This window comes from Ursus arctos, unplaced genomic scaffold (genome assembly GCF_023065955.2).
Source record: "Ursus arctos isolate Adak ecotype North America unplaced genomic scaffold, UrsArc2.0 scaffold_13, whole genome shotgun sequence".
In the NCBI taxonomy this organism is placed as follows: Eukaryota; Metazoa; Chordata; class Mammalia; order Carnivora; family Ursidae; genus Ursus; species Ursus arctos.
The window spans coordinates 58179001-58201522 of NW_026622797.1; the positions used below are offsets into that span (position 1 = coordinate 58179001).

Consider the following 22522-nt stretch of genomic DNA (forward strand, 5'->3'; position numbering starts at 1 on the left):
GACAAGGTAGTGAGTGAGAATATGTATGCGTACTGCACGACTTCTGTGCCCTGCACGTTACTTTTCCAGTCTTTACACAAATACACATTCTTTAGGAACTACAATCATAATGCACAATCATTTTTATTCAGCTTATCTCACTTAATATTTTCACGAAGACTTTTCCACTGTTTTATCTTAGTAATTACTTTTTTTAAGTTTTTTAAAAAATTTATTTGTCAGAGATCGAGAGAGAGAGAAACGACAGCACAAGGAGGGGGAGCAGCAGGCAGAGAGAAGCAGGCTCCCCACTGAGCAAGGAGCCCAATGCAGGACTCAATTCTAGAACCCGGGATCATGACTCGAGCTCAAGACAGATGCTTAACCGACTGAGCCACCCAGGTGTCCCTCTTTGTAATTCTTTTTAATTGCTTCATAATATACTATAATATTGATATTCCCTACATAACCACCCCTTAATTGTGAGTACTTAGGTTGCTCTTTTAATTTTCCTTTCTTTCTTTGCTATAAGACTTAATGCTGCAGTGAAAAACCATGTGCATGTAGCTTTATGCTTTTGTTAAATTGCTAAATTGTCTTTCTAGAATAAATCCTCAGAAATGTGAGTTCTGAGCACAAATTTAAATAGGTAGATAAACAGATCGACAGATCTCCCTGGCAAATTTTTTCCACATTGCTGAACGAATGGTTTTAGTGACATCAGCAAAATGTTCCCACACCAATTTCAGAATATTACTGGCATTATCTTAAATTTTTATCTAATTTTCATATTTAAAGACATTTTAACGTGCCTATCTTTGATTTCTATGAGAAAGAATGTGTTTACACACCTTTGTTTACCAGCCACTTGGTTAATTCTTATCGTCTGCCATTTAGTTACTGGAAGCATGAAGCCTCCTCATAAATTTTAATGAGCTATTTATTTTTTAATTTTATTTATTTTTTAAGTAATCTTTACACCCAATGTGGGGCTCAAACTCATGACCGTAAGATCAAGGGTCTCATGCTCTACTGACTGAGCTGGCCAGGTGCCCCATGAGCTATTTATATATTGCTATTACCTTCTGTGATTGGCAAAGCTAGTATTTTCCTTACAATATAATTATCTTTAGTTTTGTTTTTGTGAGGGGTTAACATAAGCTTTTGTTATTTATATATTTAAACATATCAGACTTTTTTTTCTTTTTTAGGTTCTATTTCTCAACAAAACAGAACACCTCTAAGATTATCCTGACCTGAAATGAACTGCATTTGCTAATAGCCCATGGACACAGTGTGAGACTACTGAACACTTTGTAACTGTCCTGTCATTAATACACTTGACTCCTTATTCGTGCTCACATTCCCCCACTCACTCACAAAATCCTAGGGATGTTACCTCATATTTAACTCTATCCTCTTCTCTCCATCCCTACTACCAGTGTCCCTTGCCATCTGTCAACTGAAATGCTAAATATGACTGCCTCCTAACTGGTCTCCCTGCCTCCAAAACAGTCCCCTTTACCATAAAAAGTGCCTGTCAGTACCAGCTTAAACTTTCCAGGGGCCCTCCCTTTATGACCCTGCACAACTCTCCAGTCTCTCAAAAACAATTAGCCAACATGCTTTAAATGTTCACCCTGTGTTATGCACTTTGCAAACATAACTTCAATTAACCCATAAGAACCCTTTAAATATAACGCTGCTGTTGTTCCCATTTTACAGATGAGTAAATTGATGCATACAGAAGTTAAGAAATTCAGCCAAGTTTCCATGGCTAAGAGGATACAGAGCCAGGATGCAAACTTGGCTCTGCCTAATTCCCAAGACCATATATTCTCTTAACCGCTGTACCACCCTTCCTCACGGATGGATCCTCAACTCTCAGCAATACTGCCTGCCTGCCACTCTACCCACCAGCAACACTGCACTGCCTAGAATTCTCTCACTCTGCTGCCACCCTGCTTCTGCTTGCTGCTTCTCTACTATCTTCCTTCATGCTATTCTGTCCCTGGAAATACCCTTCCAGCTCTCTTTACCTTTGACTAGATGATTCCTACCCATCTTTTAAGACAGTGCATGTGTCACCTCCCTATTCAATTCCTTTAAGTCTTTCCCTATTTAACTCCTTCCCTACTCTCAGTCTCCTCTCTGTGACTGAGAAGGGGCCCTTCCTCTGTGCTTATCTCCATCATCATACCCAGCACATCATGCTATCAGTTTCTGTTTCTGTGTTTGCCTATCTCACAGGACTATGAGCAGCTAGACTATTGTAATCATCCTGTATCGTGAGCCATTACAATGCCTGGTACATGGCAGGTTCTCAGTGCTTCATCATAGTTTTCAGAAGGATCAGCAATTCAGAGTGTTTAATCAATTAATTCTGGAATATTTGTTGAATATCTATGTGTAAAGCATGCCAGGGATATTTATTTATTTATGTATTCCAGAGAGAGAGAGAAAGAGAGCAAACATTGAGGGGAGGAGGAGAGAGAGAGAGAAACAAGCAGACTCCGTGTTGAGCACAGAGACTGACACGGTGCTTGATCTCATGACCCTGAGATCACAACCTGAGCCAAAACCAAGAGTCAGATGCTCAACCAACTGTGCCACCCAGGCACCCCTGCCTGGGATATTTTAAAAGCAAATGACATAATCCAAAATATGCATTTGACAAAATAAGTGACTAATGAGTATCACAGAGCACCTGCTGTGGAAGTCCAGAAGAAGAAAAGACCACCTTGGGCTAGGACAATCAGGGAAGGCTACAGAGAAGAGGGGAGATTTTAAAAGGGATTGAACGATGAATAAGGCTCAGAAAGCAAAGCTACGTATCAATCATCAACTCTAATGTGCACACAAACATCCAGGCTGGGGACCCACAGCAAGCAATGGAAGGCAAAGGTGAGAAGCAGATGCTCTTCCTCTTGATCCTGAGCTCTATCAGATCAGCTGTGCCCTTATCTGAGTGCAAGGTGCCAGACTGAAGTTTATTCCAGAGCATTTAAGCTCTCAGTGATGAGCATCTCACCTTACCTCTGAGACCATTTCCTAGGACAAAAAAATCATAGAAATGCTTCTAAATAAAAGCCTAGAGATGGTTAGATCATGAGACACACTAATAATGATAAAATGTCAGAAACATGTGCAGCCCCATGTAATGAATTCAACAACTATCCTAAGGTCATGGAGGTCTTCCTGCAAAATACATGTCATTCTGTTTACATCAAACACAGAAAACTCATTTACAAGTGAATGTCATTTTCATCTTTGTTCCATGGCCAAGTGCATCTCATTTGCATTCGTTTGTTTCCCTACCGGAGTGCTTGCCACTATTCTACAGCTGGTGTGGATTATGCTCTGTACCTACTACTTACCATAGGCCCACACTCCAGTCATCCAGTTACTGGTCTGAATTACAATCCCAAAGATGGTTTTACATAAAGTACTTTTAAATAATACATATCACAGGGAAATCAAAATTTGATGGTGATGTTCATAGGAGAGAATTTTAAAAGTTCAAATGCATGTGCACACAAACACACATTTTCCATGTTAGCCTAACATTAGGATTTCCATGTTGTCTGACCTGGAGAAGTACAGTGCTATGGCTCAGGTCTCCCAAGGATTCTCTGACAAATTCCCTAGAGAACAAAAGAACAGATAGAGGCCCACAGTGTTTTGCCTCTCTATTGCTGAATATGGTCAAGAACTAAGGGTGACGGAGCCTTGAGAATCACAAAGAGAAGGAATGAGTTGAGCAGTCAGCCAATCACCCATTTCCTAGAGGTTGGTCTGGTTCTGACACTATGCTGGTCAGCTCAGAGTCTTCACTGACCACCTCCCCACATGCACCCCACCTACAAATTCACTTAGCACAAGCTATTCATTGAAGCATTCTTTATGGAAAATAACCCAAGCGCCATCAACAGAAGAATTGGTTAAATAACCTATGCTTGTCTATACGATAGGATACTATGCAGCTATAAAAGAAAAAAAGAATGAGGTTTTGCACTGCTCTGAAAAGACCTACAGAGTATATGATTTTTAAAAAATTAAAACACAAGATACCGGAAAAAATTCTTCAGCTTAAGTATATCCATTCTAGAGTGTTTATACTTAACAAAAAGAAACTGAAATAACTGGTTACAAAGTATAGATCCAGATTTTGTAGGTTCTGAAACTCCTAGAATTTGGAAAAATTACTTTAAGAAAAACAAGACAAAATTAGGTACAGGTCCTGGAAGGTCCTGTGAGTGCCAGTGAGCTTTGCAATTAATCTACCCCTAGCAATTATCTCTTGGTGGACAGGAGTGTAGAGAAAAGAGAAATTAAGACTCTAAAATATAAACTTATTTATACAGTTATTATCTTTGAACATATAGGCATATTACCTATTTTTTAAAAAGTTAATTTATTAAAAAATTACTATCTCTAGGCCCCAGCTGTTGAAGGTCTCACTCCTTCTCTACCTCCTTCATTCTATCCCAACCTTCCTGTTTTAGTTTGATTTCATTCCTGCTACCTTGTAACTACTGGGATTTTGCCTCAGTCTGGCTCTTTCCAGATGATACTGTGCCTGGCATTCTATTTTGATTTGGGCCCTGTATTTGTGTCTTTCTGATCACCCTCAGGTCTACCATTAGCAGAACAGCTTCAGGCCAACCCAGACTCCCAGAAATTCAGCCTGCTACCTGAGAAAGGAGTTTGAAAACTGACTGAACTATATATACCACTGGTGATCAATCCCAAGGGTTGGTAGAAGCCTGGGAAATTTTTTAGGTCCTAACTTGGGAATAGGGCCCCGAGTCCTGAAGTTCTCAACAGAATCCAACTACCATACCTTTCTTCCTAGGGTCAGCAGGAACACAGGTGGACCACTCGAGACTAACCCCTATACACACATCTTTGTGTTTAATAAAACCAAGTCAGGCTAGACTGAACTGAACACAGCCTTATAGGAATTTACCAGAATTCAAATAATTTCAAGTACATACAAGCCAAAGATGGTCTCTAATTTAACTCTGGTACCAGATGGAAAAGTATGGGAACCTATTAATCTTTCAGCTGTGAAACATTTGTCCGGTGAAACATTCACTGGATCTAGTTACTGAATTTCTGGACACCTCCTATGTCAGTCAGATGACAGTGCTTTAAAGAGGACATGCAGCATGTTGAGAATTAGGCTGTGAAGTCAACAGGTCTAGGGACGACTCCTGGAAATATTTCTAGGTAGCTGTACAACACAAACCTCATTTCCCTTATCTGGAAAATAGGTTATAAAGATTAAGTGAGATGATGAAGGTTTAATGAAATTAAGTGCCTTCCAGGAAACTTCAAGACAAAACTATTTTTATCTCACTTTATGAGGAAAATATTGGCCAATATGAATATCAACTACCAATTCAAGCCAACAACACATAAATTGATTTGGAAAACAAACGTGGGGCTCAATATATGTACAAACACATATAAATGGCAAAAGCGGTACCTGAGACCACAGTTCAACAATTTAGTTTTAAATAATTCAGAAAGCCTATCCTACAAATTCCCTAATGTATTTTCTTTTCTCTGTATCTTCTTGGTCACTAAGGCATTTTTTCCTCCAGCTTGCTGAAAATCACAAATAAGCATATAAAATGTGACATCCTACATTGACTCATTTCTTATTGGATTGACTTTTAGCATACCTGAAAGCACTTTGTTGCTCACAGATGTGTTCTGCTATGGTCCAATACACTCAAATGAGCTTAAACCTGACCTGGTCATGTCTCCATTTACCTTAAGGTGATAATTCAGGAATCAACTGCTCAGTGTGGAGTATAGAATTTTATCTTGCTGTCGGTTGTCAGGGATCTAAAAAAAAAAAAAAAAAAAAAAAATTAAAAGACTATCTTTGACCTTCACTGTGTTCTTATGTAAAGCCATCTGCTATTGAATTTCTCTTCACTATATATCCTGTCACATAAGACATTTCTACCTAAGGCTTTCTACACAAATCACTGGAATTGAGTGTCTCCCATTCAAATACAACTTGCCATGGAACGTTGGATTTTAAATCATTCTCTGCTTAAATTAACTCACAGGAACATTATGATACTGCCAACATTAAGAATAGGATATGTGTTATTTGTAGCCACTTCCTACAATACCAAAGTATGCGAAAGCATATGTGGATAGAAAAAAAAGGTAGACAATACTCATGATATTTGGATATCTAATATATTTCATTTTTAATAAAGTTTCCTCACTCTACATGAAAATGTTTTTCAACCTGTTTAATTCTAATTGCAAAAATCTGTCTTTTATGCTATCACGTTCATCTTTTTAATAATTGTGCTTTACTTTTTATCTACTTACATGAAATGCTAAAATTTAAACAATGAAAACATTTTGCACTTGAAATAAAATCAGCGTCCTTAAAGGATTTACATGCATACATATAGCCCACCCAACCTCGGTCCCTTTTTTAAGGGCCCTGGGACGGCTCTGAAGCCAAAAGCTTTAACAAGTTGTCTCTCGTACAACTGGTTACACCTAATTTGAATTAAACTACAGTCGCAGATGACAGAAGCACTCCTTTCATCTTTTGTAGGAAGGTCACCCAGCCCAGAGCGAGCGCCACGCTCCTTCTGGAACTAAACACGTTGGCCCCGCCGTCTGTTGAGTCCTCCCCTTCACAACTCACACCTGGGTGGCCAAGGGTCAAGTCTGACCTCCCGACGGCGCCAGCGCCTATGCCCCCTTCCCTTTGGGGAGGCAGCAGATGGTGAGGGCGCCGCAGCGCTGGTGCCGCAGCTCCCCGCCACAGTAGGGCAGGAGCACTTAAACAAGAACTAGTTAGGCGCCAGGAACTCCCTCGGCCTCCTGCTGGGCGCCGCAAGGGGGGGGGGGGGCGGTGGAAGGCGGGTCCCGCGTTTCTCTCCCCTCCAGGGCTCCCAGACACTACACCTAAACGTGGCGAGACTCCCACACCTCTGCGCCAACCCAGAACCCGAAAACCCCTGCTGCCCGGGAGAGCGAAGCCGTGAGCTGCAAGAGCGCCGCTCTCACTACCTGACGCTGCGACACCCACACCGCCAGTGGGCCAGGGGTTCCCGGGAGGCAGCACCTGCCCAAACCTTCGCGCGAGGCCAGCCTGCCACCAATAGCATCCCTGGCTCCAAGGAATGAGCCAATGGGAGCGTTCGGACTAAAGGAGAGCAGCCAATCACTGCCCTCACGTTCCTGATGCCTCAGCACCGACACCACCAAAGGCTCCTTCCGCGGCCCCGGACTGCAGTTCTAACCTGGAGCCCCGCCGTCACTCACCTCCTACCCTCAGAGTCTAGACAGGAAATGAACTTTCCTCAGAGTAGAACGCTAAAAAATTGCTGCTCTTTCTGTGTGTGTTTCACTCTCTGCTCGACTCGGGAGGGGAGATGTTCTCGGGCTCACCTCCTCCGCAGGCTTCTGCTTAAACTCACCGCACAGCAGTGCGTTTCAAAAGTTAGTGAAAACAGACGAAGAGCATTCTTCCTGTTCACTTAACCGCTATGAGGAGTTTGAACAGGTCGATGTGTGAGCTTAAAATGGAAAGATGACTTGATAAGGGGTCTGACGAAGTTTTTCTTTGGCAAAAGTGTGAAAAGCCTTTATTTATTGAAGTTGGGGCGAGTTTCTCCCGCGCTAGAAATGAAACAAGCGGAGAACGAAGTGCTAATGCTTGTAAAAGAGCGTCAACCCTTATCTCATTGGTTGATGTCTTCAAAATGAAACCACAGAGTTGCTAGGGTTGCTTTAACATTGTCTGAGAGCCTACTATGCATCAGGCTTTATTCTAAGCAGTTTACATACATTAACTCATTCAATCCTCACAACCTCCCTATTGCTTATTATTTCAACCTGTTTTACAGATGAGGAAATTGAGGCAGTAGAGAGACTGACGCAAAATACCAAATAAGTGGTAGAAGCAAGCCTAGAACCCGTGTCTGATTTATTCAGATTAGCAAAACATTTTAATGTCCAAATTAAGGCCCAAACAATCTAGATACTTTTACTTCTAAAATACATAAATCCTCCTATCATTTTTTTAAATCTCTTGGTACAAAATATTTAGTTAAAATCTAAGAAACTTCCAGCGGCTTTAGCATAACCTTTAAAGTTAGTCGTGGTCTTCAGGATGAGAAGGATGGAGGGTTGGAGTCTGGGAATGGAAGACAAAGGGATTGGAGACTAAAAGAAGTCATATGAGAAACACTAATTCAACTGAGCCATTTAAATAAATAGTATTAAAGTTAGTGGTTGTACATCACTTATTTGACTTCACCATTAAAATAATCACATTCATTATATATGATAGTGTGCACATCCATGGACAAATATACAGGTTATTCAAGCAACCTATGGAGAATTACAAATGACCTGCTACTAAGAACTTTTTAAATCTATATTCAATTTTCCTTTTTTAAACTGAAATTTATCTTAATAACCTAGTCAGTATCAATTTACGAAGGGGAAAAGAAGGCTAGGTTGTTTTATTAAATTTTTATCAATTTTAAATGTATTTCCTTTGACCAAACTTTTTTCTTTAAAACAGTAAGAGTTATAAGACTTAGTAGTGAGCTAGGTAATGAAAGAAGGAAACAAGACTTTTACTGCGGATAAAACTTTTCATGTTTTAAATCTGGGCAGCCTTTCTCACTTTCCCTGAGGACTTACACAATCTGATTGCAGCAAAGTTTTCCAGTATTTCTCTGTAAGGACGGATTTTGTTTCAAGCAATAATTGCTTCAAAGGGCAGGACTATGGTACTACACAGGCAGTGAGAAATAAGTCCTAGGTGACTAGAGCAAGCTGAACAGGCAGATACTTGGGTTCACTTCCAGTTCTGTGTGTCAGGGCATCACTGAACCTATGTGCCAAGCCCATGGTCATCTTCCGCAGGGAGGAAAGAATTGCAAATAGCACGAGGATTTGGCATAGAGTAGGCCCTCAATAAATGCTAGTTTCATTGTCACCATATATACATGCTAATCCACACATTTTTTTTCTTTTTGGGTTTTCTTTTACAAAGCAAAACATTTTTTGGTCAGCTGATGCTAAAAACCTAAAATTTACTCCGTAAGTTTTCTCAAAGAAAAGTATTTTTGCTAATCAGCCCCTATAGAAGTCAGATGTCCCCTCTCCCTCCACCCATGCCTTTTGCTGTGATGGGTTAGAAAAAGTCCCTGCCAGCCACCCAGTGACTGAGGCCGTGGTCCCAACTGGGAGAGAGCAAGGTAGAGACTGCTGCAGTACTCAGGATTAAGAAAATAAAAATCATTTTTGGGGTGCCTGGGGGGCACAGCGGTTAAGCGTCTGCCTTCGGCTCAGGGCATGATCCCGGCGTTCTGGGATCAAGCCCCACATCAGGCTCCTCCGCTATGAGCCTGCTTCTTCCTCTCCCACTCCCCCTGCTTCTGTTCCCTCTCTCGCTGGCTGTCTCTATCTCTGTCAAATAAATAAATAAAATCTTTAAAAAAAAAAGAAAAAGAAAAGAAAAATCATTTTTAAATGAGTTACATCATTGGGATCATATCCAGACCCTTTGTTGATCAACAAGAATCTTCCCACTAACCTCTGCGAAGAGCACTACAGACCTGGGCTCTTAGGGTACCTGACCTTACGGAGGGGATAACTGATCCTCCACTTCTACATAACTTCAGTGAAATCCTCCCCTGAATGTGGGGTTGTGGGGTGGTGTAAGAATTTCCAATTTTAGCCCACAGAAACATATTCTTAATGATAGTCTTCCATTAGCTAGCATTAATCTTTTATACCCATAAATAAAGTCATTGTTTCTAACTTTGAACTTCTCATTAGGGGCATCCTAGTGACTTTGAAGTGTATATTTTCTCTACCTTAAAATGGGGCACATACCAAAAGCACAAGATTATTGGAAAGAGTGCATGGAGAAAAGAAAGCTACGCAGAACAGATCAATACCTCCTTTAGCATTTGCTGAATGAATATTAAAGTGTATGAATCATAAAAAGCACTGCACAAGTTTCCCTTGTTTGCTTCCCAAGGAAAATCCTCCGGTCAAAACGGCACATAACAAGAAATAGTGATTCTACAGTTCTATAATTCTTTTTGATGAGGAATATGCATCAAAAAATATGCATTTTTTTCTTGAAGGTCATTAGTTCTTTCCTAAACACTAAAACTCTTAGCATAATTAACAATGGTTTCAGAAAGCAATTGCGGGGCGCCTGGGTGGCGCAGTCGTTAAGCGTCTGCCTTTGGCTCAGGGCGTGATCCCGGCGTTCTAGGATCGAGCCCCCCATCAGGCTGCTCCGCTGGGAGCCTGCTTCTTCCTATCGCACTCCCCCTGCTTGTGTTCCCTCTCTCGCTGGCTGTCTCTGTCAAATAAATAAATAATATCTTAAAAAAAAAAAAAAACAATTGCTTTGCCTGCTATCTGGGAGCCTGTGAAGTGCATATATTGAAAATGGTATACTTCCCTATTAAAACACTACTTAACATTTACTTTATGAATAATCAAAGTCTTCAAGTGTCTTATGATTCATTTTATTATAGAGTCTCCTCATAAATTGAAACTCTTTCTTTAAAGGACCTACTGAAACCGCTAAGTGAAGAAACTCATTTGTATTTGTATTTTTATTAAAGATTGCACAAAATGGAACCAAGACCAAAAACTGAATCCACTGTACATCATTCATTGTAAAACAACATACATCACATTTGTACTCTACCAAATAAGACATTGTCCTTAAAATTATATATTGCGTGCTTTTAGATTCATGCTTTAGATATTTTACATTTGTCATTACTCTCTTATAAATAATTGCAACTTGACCAATTTGTACACCTGCTACCACTATATAGTCAATACGGGAAAGCGTAGTCTTTGACACGAGAAGAGATGAAATGGAAACACATGTGTGGATGTCACATCTACCTAGTTGTGACTACCGTGTTGTCTATTTCGTGAAATGCTAATGTAAAACACACACACACACACACACAAACATCGTTTCAAAAGGCACGATTTCCTCCACAGAAAAGAACAATTTAAAAATATATGGCAGTTAAAATCGGCGCCCTCAAGGACGCTGTGAAGTTCACGTTAATGCGATCTTAAACCTTGAGAGTGGACCTCCTGGGCGTTTCGTGGGAGGGCCTATCCGCGGAGTCCATGGGTCTAGGACACGCCGGGGGGGATCGGCCGCCCTCGGGCTGTGCAGGAGACCAGGTTTCTTTGAGCCATTTCTAAGCCTTTGCTCTGAGTTTAAGCATCGGACCTGGGACCTCTCACTCTTCCCAATCTGGCGCCCGATCAGCATAAAAACGGTTTGGTCAACCGGATCCTTCGCATATCCAGGAGCTCCTCTTCTCCCAAGACAGAACCACCCCCACCTTCTTATCTCTGTCCATTCCCCCCAAGCCCACCCTTTCCCGAGACGACTCGTTACGAGTCGCGCTCGCCGCCGCCTCCAGCCTCAGGGTCGCTCTGGTCGTCCGTGAAGCAGACGTCCACATCGCTGTCGTTGTCGCTCTTGGGCTCCCCAGGCTCCGGGAGGTAGTCAGCCTCTGCGCCTGGGCCCTCGCCCGCCTTGGCGAGCAGGTTTTGTCCGGGGTGGCGGGACTTGACGTGGCGCTCCAGGTCCCGGCGGCGCACCAGCACCTTGCCGCAGAACTCGCAGCGGTAGGGGGTGTTGCCCTCGGCGTGCAGCCGGATGTGCTTGTTCAGATTGCTGGGGTCGCCGAAAGGCCGCAGGCACACTTTGCACTTGAGCGGCTTGTAGCCCGTGTGCGTCCGCATGTGAATCTTGAGCCCGTACTTGCGCGAGTACAGCTTGCCGCAGTAGAGACACAAGTGGCCGGTCTTGGGCTTGCCCGCACCGCCACCTCCGCTGCCACCACCCCCAGGGCCACCCGCTGCCACAACGGCTGGTGGCAGCGTCCCCGCGTCCAGGCGGCCGCGGTTTTTCCCGGCCGCCATCTCCGACAGCTGCTGCGTGTGCATGGCGATCTCTCGGTCGATACTAGCCAAGGAACCCAGCTCCGCAGGGCTTAGAGCGGCCGCTGCCGCTGCTGCCGCCGCCGCGGCAGGCCCGCTGAAGTAGGAGATGGACTCTGGATACTTGAGCAGCCCGCCGAAGTGCAGTTTGAGCGGGTAATAAGCGGCGGCGGCCGATGAGCCGTAGAGCAGCTCCCCGTTGTAGAAGGTAAAAGCCGGCATGACGGCAGGCAGGTGGCTGCACTCGCCACCCGGGTAGGCTTTGAGCCCGCCCGCGTCGAGGGCCGGCAGCGCGCAGCGCTCGACGGGCAGCCCGGTCGCAGAGGGCAGCTGAGCGAAACGCGCTCCCGGCAGCGCAGCCGCGGCGGGCTGGGCGCGCTCCACATGCTTGAAGGCTGACGCCTCTTCCGGGGGGCCAGGGAGCAGAGGGCAGCCGCGCAGGCCCCCCGGGCAGGGTAGGCCCGGCGGAGGCGGCGGAGGCGGTTCCCCCGAGAGCAAGCACTTCGAGTGGTGATGGTGGTGGTGCGCGTGGTGGTGATGGTGGTGGCCCGTGCTGCCCGCCGCGGGGTTCTCCCCGCTTCCCGGGCGCCCGCCTGCCCGGCCCCCACCCAGCGGCCTGCCTAAGGCCAGGCCGGACCCCGGTTTGCCGCCGCCCTCCTCCCGGTAGGGGTCGCCGTGCGCGGCCGCGGCCGCCCTGGCCAAGCCCGCAGGCTTGAAAGCCGAGCGCACTCCGGGGTAGAAGGCCAGGCCGCCGCCCCCCGCTGGGGAGCCGCCCACGATGCCGAGGAAGTGGCCGTGTCCCCGGGCGGCCCCGCTCATGTCCAGGGCGCGGTCCGGCTGCTCCTTGCCCTTCTTGGACTGCCCCCACTTGGCCGAGGGCGGCGAAGCGGCGGAGGGCGCAGAGGTGGCCTCGCGCTTAATGCTCTCCCGCGCTCCGCAGGCCTGGAGGGGCGGCGGAGCCTGCGGGTGGGACCGCAGAGTGCCAGGCGGGGCGACTGCGGCAAAGTCAGGCGCCGCGGGTTTCGCAGAGAAGTGAAGGCCATCCGCGGCCGGGGCAGCGCCTTGGCGAGCCGCTTGCTCGTGGTGCAGGTAGGCTCGGCCCCCGCCGCTGCTGAGCACGCAGTGAAAACGTAGGTGGGCCTTAAGGCTGTTGGGGTATCTAAACGTCCTCCAGCAGTACCAGCAAATGTAGCGCTCCTCCCCTGGGCGAGAAAGAGTAGGAAAGCGACCCCGTCAGAGGCGAACAAGCAAGGGGGAAAGAAAGCGCACCCAAGGCAAAGCCCAGATTTTGACTAGCTGTATGAGGAGGAACAGGAGTATCCTTGGGTCCAGCGAATAAGTGAGTTAGTTCGGTAGCCCCGCTGTAGCAAGGACCCCGAGAAGCCCCAAAAGGCCAGCTTTGTCACCAGCTCCATCCTCTGGGATTACTCAGAGGCCAAAGGGGTGACCTGTGCCTTTCCAACGAAGACTTCCTCCGGGCCATCCGAGCAAATCTTCGTTGGGAGGGCAGCGATCGGGCAGACTGGCCAGGGAAGAGACCAGAACAGAGAGCAGCTGTTGCTTTAAATCAAGTGTTGAAGCTGTGCTGTGCCCGGGCCCATCTGTTGGCGTTTGCAGAATAGGTGGCGTATGTCAAGGAGTTTGGATAAACTGAACAAAGACCAATCTAATGGTCGTGAGCGCCTCATTACCAGGCGAGACAATATCTTGTATGTATGGGCCATATGTAATCATTCCTTTTCATAGAACAATGCCTTTTATGTCCACTACCCACCCTTCCCACCCCCTCCCAGCCTTAAACATTTTGCCTGAGGTTTTCCTGGAGCGTGACCAACTGAAGGACCACATAGGGACTATGATCTGCTATTCTTCAAAATTATTTGTATCTCTATTTCCTCTTTAACCCCATTTAATTTGATGAGAGAAAAGAAAAAGCCCTATGTCCTGAGAATCTAAAAACTGAAGGATGATGTTGCATTATCTTGTCAGTTGTTCCACCTGGAGTAATTAATTAACTCCTAGATAGCTACACGAATCCAGGCTTAATAATAAAGTCCTTGGGAAAAAATTGTTTATTTTTTATGAAATAAATGAACATATATAGATATATGGAGATACTCAGCTTTTAATAAGTATACAATTCTCTACCAGGAACTGTATGCATGTTTTTGGTGTCAAGACTTTTTTCGTGTTTAATATTATTAACGTTAGTTTTTTTAATTTTGCCAGGGCCTGGGAACACAATCAAGAGACACATGTATGAAACAGATTTTGATTACATGGTAAAAGTTAATTTTCACTTAAAAAGGGCTTGTTACATCTGGACACAGAACAGTGATCTTGCAGTGGGTTTCATTGTTAATGTTAGGATCAATTGATAATACTGAAGGATGTCTGTGAGAAGGAAGTTAGTTGAGCCACAAGAAGTACCCAAATATGTCTGTCTCATTAAATTTAGTGAAAAAGTTACATTCCCTCCCCCCTTGTGCACAAGCAGCTCAAACTTTTGTACACAAGCAGCTCAAACTTCTAAAACATCACTACAAAAACAACTGAAAGAAATTCCAGATCTTCCTTCCTTCGTGTATTTTACTTTTGGCTTTGCATAAAGCAAGTAGCCCCCCTAAGTAACTAAGATGGAAGTTCAAGTAAGGATCTGTTTATTTCAGCTGAAGCCAAAGTAGAGCAGAAAGCAAAAGCGGAGGGGAAGAGGATTTGCCTCTGAGAACCTACCCTAATTGTTTACGGAAGACTTAGATGAAATCATTTCAATACCTCTGTTACCTTGTATTGAACGGCTTTCAAAATAAACCTTGAAAAAAAAAAGAGAGAGAGAGAGTTCCTGGATTCTCTTAGTGGGTATGCTGATTTAATATCTTAACTAACCTCCCTTCTCGGGACCTTCCTCTCATTACCCCTTTTTAAAGAAGTTTTCAGAGGCTGCCCCAGAATGACTCTAGTCAATTGCAAAGCCAAGTATGCTTTATCCCTAAAACAAAGGGTCCATACTTTCCTTAAGCTTACCATGGAATTTAAACCCACTGGAGTTAGTCAATATTGGAAGAATAGCAGCCATCCCTCCTTATCTCTTTCTCTTTTCGAGAGTGAAGCAAATGTGTTCTCTGTTTCAATATATTCCCTTTTCAGTTTATCCTAACCAACTGACATGTTCTCTGGACTCTGAAATCCAGCCTATGCCAAAAGTATCAAACACACTTCATAACTGACTTCGCCTCTTCTCCTTGGTGTAACCCTGAGGTTACCAAGATTTCAGGCATATCAAAAGTGGGGAAGTCAGGTTCAAAATAGCCCATACATTCCCAAAAGGAAAATGGTGTCTATTCTGACATCTGTTTATAAGCTCAATTGGCTGAAATGAAAACACAAGGGCCACCACTCAAACAAGTTGCTTTTGTACTATTTGAGAGTGCCTAAGGAGGGGTGTTCTGTGTAGAAATGTCTGGCCCCTAAAGGTCAGCAGCTGTTAGAATTGTCCTGTAGTGGCGGATTTGAGAGTTCTCAGCTACAGGGCTTTTATCATGTTTCTCTTTTGCTGGAAGACATTGACAAGAGAATTTAATATAGTGTGATACAAGGAACAAACTACTTTAGGATAATGTTTTATGAATACTGTACTCACAAATCTACCCACAAGACAGTGATACTTTGAAGTGAAGTGATTCATGGCTCTGAATAAACTTCATTCTGTCTTATTCATGAAGTGTTTCTTAATGCTCACATTTGTATTAATTTATTTAACCCTCTTTCTAAAGGGATGAGAATTGGGCAGACAATTCAGGAAGAGAGCATGTTAAAAGATTTCACAGCATTCATTGAGTTGACTTTAAACGTAACTGTGTCATGAGGAGAAACTGCAAACTAAAACAACTGTCAAGGAAAAAAGACAGTCTTGGTGGCTTTGTGAATTAAAAGGGAGGTCTTAAGATCTTAACTATTTTAGCACCTCCCTGCTTTCTTTCACAGAAAGTGTTCTTCAATGTTCTAGGGAAGGTTTGAAAATGTTCTTCTCTTTAGTTACTGCCCCTTAATTTGCATAAATCCACTCTTGGCTTTGGAAGGGATCAAATAAATCTGAGAAGAAACTGGGATACATCCCAGATTCAATTTAAGTAGGGAGGGCAAAATGAATAAATACCATTTAAATGGAAGGGCCTCAGTACCTGCCAACTGACCAGCTGTAAGTACCGTAATGCTTCTAAAATGCTGTAGAAATACATTACTTTCCTTCAAACCAGTGAAGAGAACCCCTCCACCTTCTAAAACCATTCCAGGTTTGAATTATGCTTTTTGGAGCTCATGATGTGATTAATAATATGTTAAGTCTTCTGTATTGGTTCTTAATTGAGTAAATTATTGTCTCTGGGTATGTAATAGGAAAAGATGACCCCATGAAGTTCATAAAGAATATTTTTCGTGGCTCAGTAGGTTAAGTGCCAGTCTCTTCGCTTTGGCTCAGGTCAGGATCTCAGGATCTTGAGATGGAGCCCCGTGTGGGGCTCCTCGCTCAGCGGGGAGTCTAGTTGAGATTCTCTCTCTCTCTCTCCTCTCTGCCCCTCCCCCCACCTTTTCTCTCTCTCAATAAATAAAGCTTCTTAAAAAAAGTTTTTTCCCTGCCATCGCGAAGCAGATTATTGTCGCTGTTATCCTTTACTGTTAATTTTAAGGAGGTAGTGGTGACGTCGCCTCTCTGCCTACACAGACAGGGAGTGCGAATTCAGTTTTACACAGCTGGAGAGAAAGGCCCTGTTGCATCCAAAGACTGAAGAAGGTCTCGACTCTCACCAACCCGCGCTGGCCCGGAGGCCCTCTCTGACGCGGTACCTTTCTCGTCGTGCGTCGGAGTTGCAATCGTGGGGATGTCGAACCACTGAGCTAAGGAGTTGGAATACCACACGGTCAGCTCCTCCCCTGGCTGGACATCTCGCAGAGCTCGGTAGAAAATCTGGGACACAAGGAACAGGACAGCTTGCTGTCATTTCCTGGATAATCGGTCTAAAAACAACTAAAAGGAAAGGTTCGAATGCTCGTTCTGACGCTGTGTGACCCTGGAAAATCTATTGGATCTCTCTGAACCTCATTTCCCTCATTCTGCAAATGGGGAAAATAATAGTATCTACTTAACAGGGTTGTTGGGACATTTAAATGAGACCTCCAGCTAAAGCGCTTTGCTCTTGATATTGGTGGCCACCTCAGGAACCGTTAGGTAGGTAGAATCGGCAGTGGGGGGAAGCCCACAGTACCTGTCCTCCGGGTAAGTCTGCAATAGCTTCGAGAGTCTGTTCCTGGGGGTTCCTGGCTGCCCGGATTAACCCTATCCATTCCAGAGGAGAGCCCCCCGACTCGTCCACCAGCTCCCCTCTCACCATGCGCACCTGCAACACAAGCAGTGGTCGTTCTTCCCCGCGCCACGGCCAGGCCCACAATCCAGAGGGAAAGTTATTCCAACACCCCACCCGACTCAGGAAAATGGTTGTGTTCACTTTGGCCAGACCGCTGTGGGCTGCTGGGAGGAAGGTAATTCCTAGGACCCTTGCTTGAGGGAGGGAGAAGAGGCTGGCTGGTATTAACAGTTCCCCCTCTCGCCGCATCTTGGCAGTACCAAAGGCGAGAGCATCCTCCCTGAGCGCCTGGGGGCGTCCGGTACCTAGACGTTCCCCATCCCCACCCCCACCCCGGTTCTCGCTCCTGCCATTCTGAGAGCAGCCGGCATATCAGGGAGAGCCCTTTCGAAGTCAGCCCCAGAACCCAGAGTTTCCTCCACCTCCCTCTCGGGCCTCCCGACGCTCGCTGCACCGCACCGAGGTGCGGAGGTGCCGGCGAGCCCCGCGGTGAAAGGGTGTGAACAAAGCTGCCACAGGACCGCCGGCCATTTAAAAGCAATTACAGCGCGTTTAAAGAAGAAGGCTCTAGACCGCGGGGGGAAAGGATGATTACGTGAGGAGCCAGATGCGGGTCCCGCTGGCTGGGCGCCTGAGCGCTTTCTTACCAGAAAGCTCTCGGCAGCGACTAGGCAAAGCTAAGGTCCTCCCTCCGCCGCCCACACGGGACTCCTGCCCTCTTCTCGCGGTCGCTGGGGGCCGACCTTTGCCTGCTGGGACGCCTCAGGGCGGGCGGGGGCCTTTAAAACCCCCATGCGGGCCGGGGTCTGTCCGCTGCTCGGCGAGTCAGAGCTGGCGGGTTGGCCCCGACGCCTGCCGGTTGCGACCTGGACTCTCAAAGCCCGGCTGCGGGCGCGCGGACCCGGTGCCCCACGCGGGTGGGCGCTCCTCGCCCTCGAAGCCCTAGTCGGAGCCACCACCTGGCTCTTCACCCTCTCTCCATTTACCCCAAACCCCCAGCAGACATCCGCGGGGGGGGCGGTCTAGGAACTGAGAGTTTCCCAAGGATTGGTTTTTTTTCCCCCCCAAACACATGAAATTAAATTAAGGTAAACGTAAGCCTTAAATTAACGCGTTGAAGGGAAGAAGGGAAGAAAAGTCTTCAACGCCCTGCGCGTTGTGGAACAGAGAAAAGACGCATTTGCAGAGAGGCGAGGGCCCGCCACGCCTCTGCTAACGAAACCGCAGAGGTCCAGGGAAACCGCGGGTTCCGAGTGGTCCCGGCGCGTGGAGTCCCATGCACCCCACCGGGGCGCTGTCCCCTCTCAGCCACATCCTTTCCCCTCAGCTCGGCCCACGTCCAGCTCTCACTTAATGCGACTTGCGGGGATACCGGAGTCTACCCCCCGCCCTGGCCACCCGGCAGAATTGGCAGGTAACGACTCAATCACCCCCTTCCTCCACTTGCCCTATCTACCCCTGTCAGGGCCAGAGCAAAGGCAGGCGAAAGGCTGGGGGCGGAGGTCGGAATGGCTAATACCTTTTTCTTGGGCCCGGGTTCCCTGCGGTCTGACAGGTACTTGCCCAGCTTGAAGGTTCCGGGCACCGGCCCGAGGCGCAGGCCGGCCGGGATGCAGCAGTCGGCGCTCACGCTGGTGGCGGGAGCGCGGGCTGTTCCGTGCATTGCTGCCGCCGCCGCCAGGCAGGCGCTCGGGTGCGCCAGGTCCTCCGCAGGGCGCGAGTGACAGAGACCGAGCCGCGCGCGAGCCAGGCAGCCGCACCCCGACGTGCGTCCTCCGCCCGCGGAGTGACGCGGGCGGGCATGCACTGCGCCTTTTCAATTGGGGCGGGCGCCTTTTGGCACCGCGAGCGCAAGGGCGCGGAGTTTGGTGAGAGAGTTGCTCTGCGGAGCAGCTGCAGAGTCCCACCCGAGAGGGTCACATGGAGTGGTTCCCTCAGCCCTCTGCATAATCGAGGCCTCTGAATGGCTGGCGCACAATGGTCCAGGCGACCTTCCCATTCCTAAAAATCCAATTTGTCAAGGGCGAAGAAAAGGCGCTGGTGAATCAAAGGTCCGGCGGGACCATTAATCCTCAGCATGGGGTATTGTCCTCGAGACAGTTACGATATTTTAAGTGACAAATCCACTGTATAATTTCTCCATAAATTTTACTTCCTTTTATTGTTCGCCGACAAACCAGTTTTGGGAAATAAGTGACTACTTTAAGTCTACTTGGCTGATTCCTTTGAGCCTTGGTCTACTTCAAAGATTTTTAATTCTCTCCCCTTGGCTTTATTGTAAAGGAGATTAAACAAAGAGATGGGGACTGTTTGGAGGACTTGTTAACTTCTATTGATTTCTGGCGTGTGCCATACAGAAATTAGGCAGGTACTTGATGGGAAAACACCAGAAAATACCTACACTTTTTAAATAACGACCATATTACCATTTCAGGGGATTGGGTCCAGGCCAGTCGTCTATTTAGAACCGCTTTTTCGTTCCTTCTGTCCAGTTTCGCTCCGAAATATGAAGCGTCCGGACTAGTTTTGGTAGACGTGGTCCGTTGTGCACCACTGCTCTCGGGTGCACCCCGGGCCCGCACTTTCTTTGGAATGGGAAGTGGACTCAAGGCCGCGGCTTTGCCGGCGAACCTGTGCCCTGTACTCAGCAGAGGGTTGAAGAGGGGTGCTGCTGATTGGGTCTTTTTTTAATCAGGTCTCCCTCACATGCCAACTGACCGACTCAAGCCCTGATTTGCTTTTACGTTTTAAACCGAGAGGAATTCCTTGGAGCTAACTTTAAAAAAGGGAGGGGGGACTCTATCAAAATTTACGGAAAAGAGCTTGAGGTGGGCATTGGCAACCCCTACTTTCAGCCCAGTTCATGAACTGTGAGAATGCGCGTACTTCGGAGTTGAAACCAGAGTGCCAGAGTGCTCCTCGTTTTCTTTTAAGGAGGACTCCGATTTGTGCGGAGACATTTCTTCATAAGATAGCTGAGTAATTGAGTTCATCAGGTATTTGTGACAGTTCTGCCTGCACCTGCCACGCTATGCTTATCGTGGACACCGCTCCCCAAATCCTATGGACCAGGATGAGGGCCCACGCGGTATTCAGGGAGAGGCCTAACAGGCTGTGGGTTTCTGGCCGGTGTTGGAGGCCCAAAGACTGTATACTTGGGCGGAGGACTCCCAGCAGCCACTACACCGAATTCTCCCCCGACTCTGCCAGCGGAAGGTGTGGTTGTTAGGTCACTGGCAGGGGGGGATGTGATTAACCACAGAGGCCGGACGCAAGGTGGCGACACATGCAACTCAGAGGTTGGTGCCACCAAGCCCTCAAAGAAGCTCGATGGAGACCTGCTTTCGCCATACTGGTCACTGTCAGGAGACTCAGCATCATTTCGTCTGCGCCCTGTCATTCAAGACTCGGGGAAACGTCAGTGAATGACTTCAGAGCCTCAATCTTCTAATCCGTAAAATGGGAATGATGATGTAAATTTAGCTTCCATTCCGCGGTTCCCTCGGGTTGTTGCGAAGGTCAGTAGCAACGACCTGTGTGTAGAGTGAATGGCGCTCCCAGACTCAAGGTTTGTGTAATGGTGGAATCCAGGTCAGGTCAAGGATCTCAATCTAATTATCTCCAGTGAAACGGTGCGGTAACGCATGGATGGCGGGTCTCAGTGCTAACTCAAGCCCTGTATAGACACGGCTGCTGAGGTGGAGAAGAGAGACGCTTGGCGGGTCCGGGCGGCCACACGCTTCGGCCCCTCTGCTCTGGCAGCCACGCCATGCCCAGGGCCATTTTCCGAGGGAGCTGCCACCGATTTTTCCTCCAAATCCTCCAACCGCCCCTCTTCGGGCCGCGCGAAGGCTGCGAGCGACGCAGAGGAGGGAGCCTTTGATCCCTCGGCCCATGAATGGCAAAAGCCGGGGGAGGGGGGGCAGGAGAGGAAGCCGCTCCGAAGAGTCGAGGGCAATAAATTTAAGCCATGAACATGTCCCTCTAACCTCTGGCCTGGCGACTCCGGGATGACACCCAGTTTAAATTACCAGCACTTCGAGCGGGAAGGGGCGAGCGCGGGGCCTGGGTTCGGGGCTCCTCCCCGGCCCTCCTTAATGAGTGAAAAAGCGTGAACGACACGCGAACAATTTTATCAATAGGACCATGTAAAGGCCGACTGTGAGGAAAGTTATTTATTAATATAGCCAATTGTGGCTGGTTCCCAGCCCCTCGAGAAGAAAGGGACTGCGCCAGAGGCATTCACACCAGCTCGCCGAGTTTTATTCTGTCCTGTGGCTCAGAGTTGAAGTTCCCCAAGTGAAATAAATTGTCCACAAAGGAGGAAAGGAACACATTTTCTTTTATTTTTTCTCCCCTAAAAAGCAAGGGTGAAACCAATCTAATGTGCCCAGTGGAGCAAGATGGGCCGTGAAAGGCTGGGTGTTAAAAGTAAAAGCGGGCTGTGCAGCAAATGGGATGGAAAATTAAATGAAATTAAATAGCTTGAACGGCCGTATTGTCCCTTATTAAAAAGACACATTAATTACATGGTCTCAGCCTTATTCAAAGACAATGTTGAGACTCAATCAAAACATTCCACCCGGCTTTTTTATGGACTTAAAATGGGCGTCCAGAGGCCCCGTTAAAGCGAAATCCCCTCTGTACCGAGGTGCGGGGCGAGGCGGGTTTGGGGGCGGCCCTGCTCGCTGCCCACCGCGGAACTGCGCGGGCACAACTCCCGCCCCGTTAACAGGTTGCCCCTAATGAGGCATGGATGCTGAGAGCGGCCAGCGGGAGGGGCAGGCTGCAGAGAGCTAGCTCGCCCCACTGCGTCGTTTCCAGACCCGGCTGCGCTAGGGGGGCGGTCCCCGCCCGCGCCGCGAAGCGTCCGCGAGTCCGGCTGGCAATGCTGCCGGCGCCGAGCACGTGTGACCCGGCTGGGCTCCGCCTAGAAAAGAGGCCCTACAGGACTAGAGCCAGCCTGAGTTTAGCTGCTCCCGTCCGAACACCCTTCTACAGAGCTGGGGGTGGCCGGGGCGCAAAGCCCTTGGGCTTCGGGTCCCCGGGGGGCTGAGTTGGCTGCATCCTGAGGCCCTCTGCCTTGAGGACCCGGGTGTTTAGAGAATCACCCCCCCCCCCAACCCTGGCCGGCTCGCAGAGTCTCGAACCCCAGGATGGAGGAAGCTACGCGGGGTCAG

At 47.3% G+C, this 22522-nt stretch overlaps 1 protein-coding gene across 1 annotated transcript; it reads right to left on the reverse strand.

Moving 5' to 3' along the window:
* Nucleotides 1-11430: 11430 nt before the first annotated feature.
* On the reverse strand, nucleotides 11431-19005 carry PRDM13 (PR/SET domain 13). Its single transcript, XM_026511605.3, has 4 exons — nucleotides 18862-19005; nucleotides 17244-17375; nucleotides 16825-16945; nucleotides 11431-13184 (listed from the first exon to the last, which is right to left on the reverse strand). The coding sequence occupies exons 1-4, from the start codon at nucleotides 19003-19005 to the stop codon at nucleotides 11431-11433; spliced, it is 2151 nt and encodes a 716-aa protein (XP_026367390.1).
* Between the last annotated feature and the right edge of the window lie 3517 nt (nucleotides 19006-22522).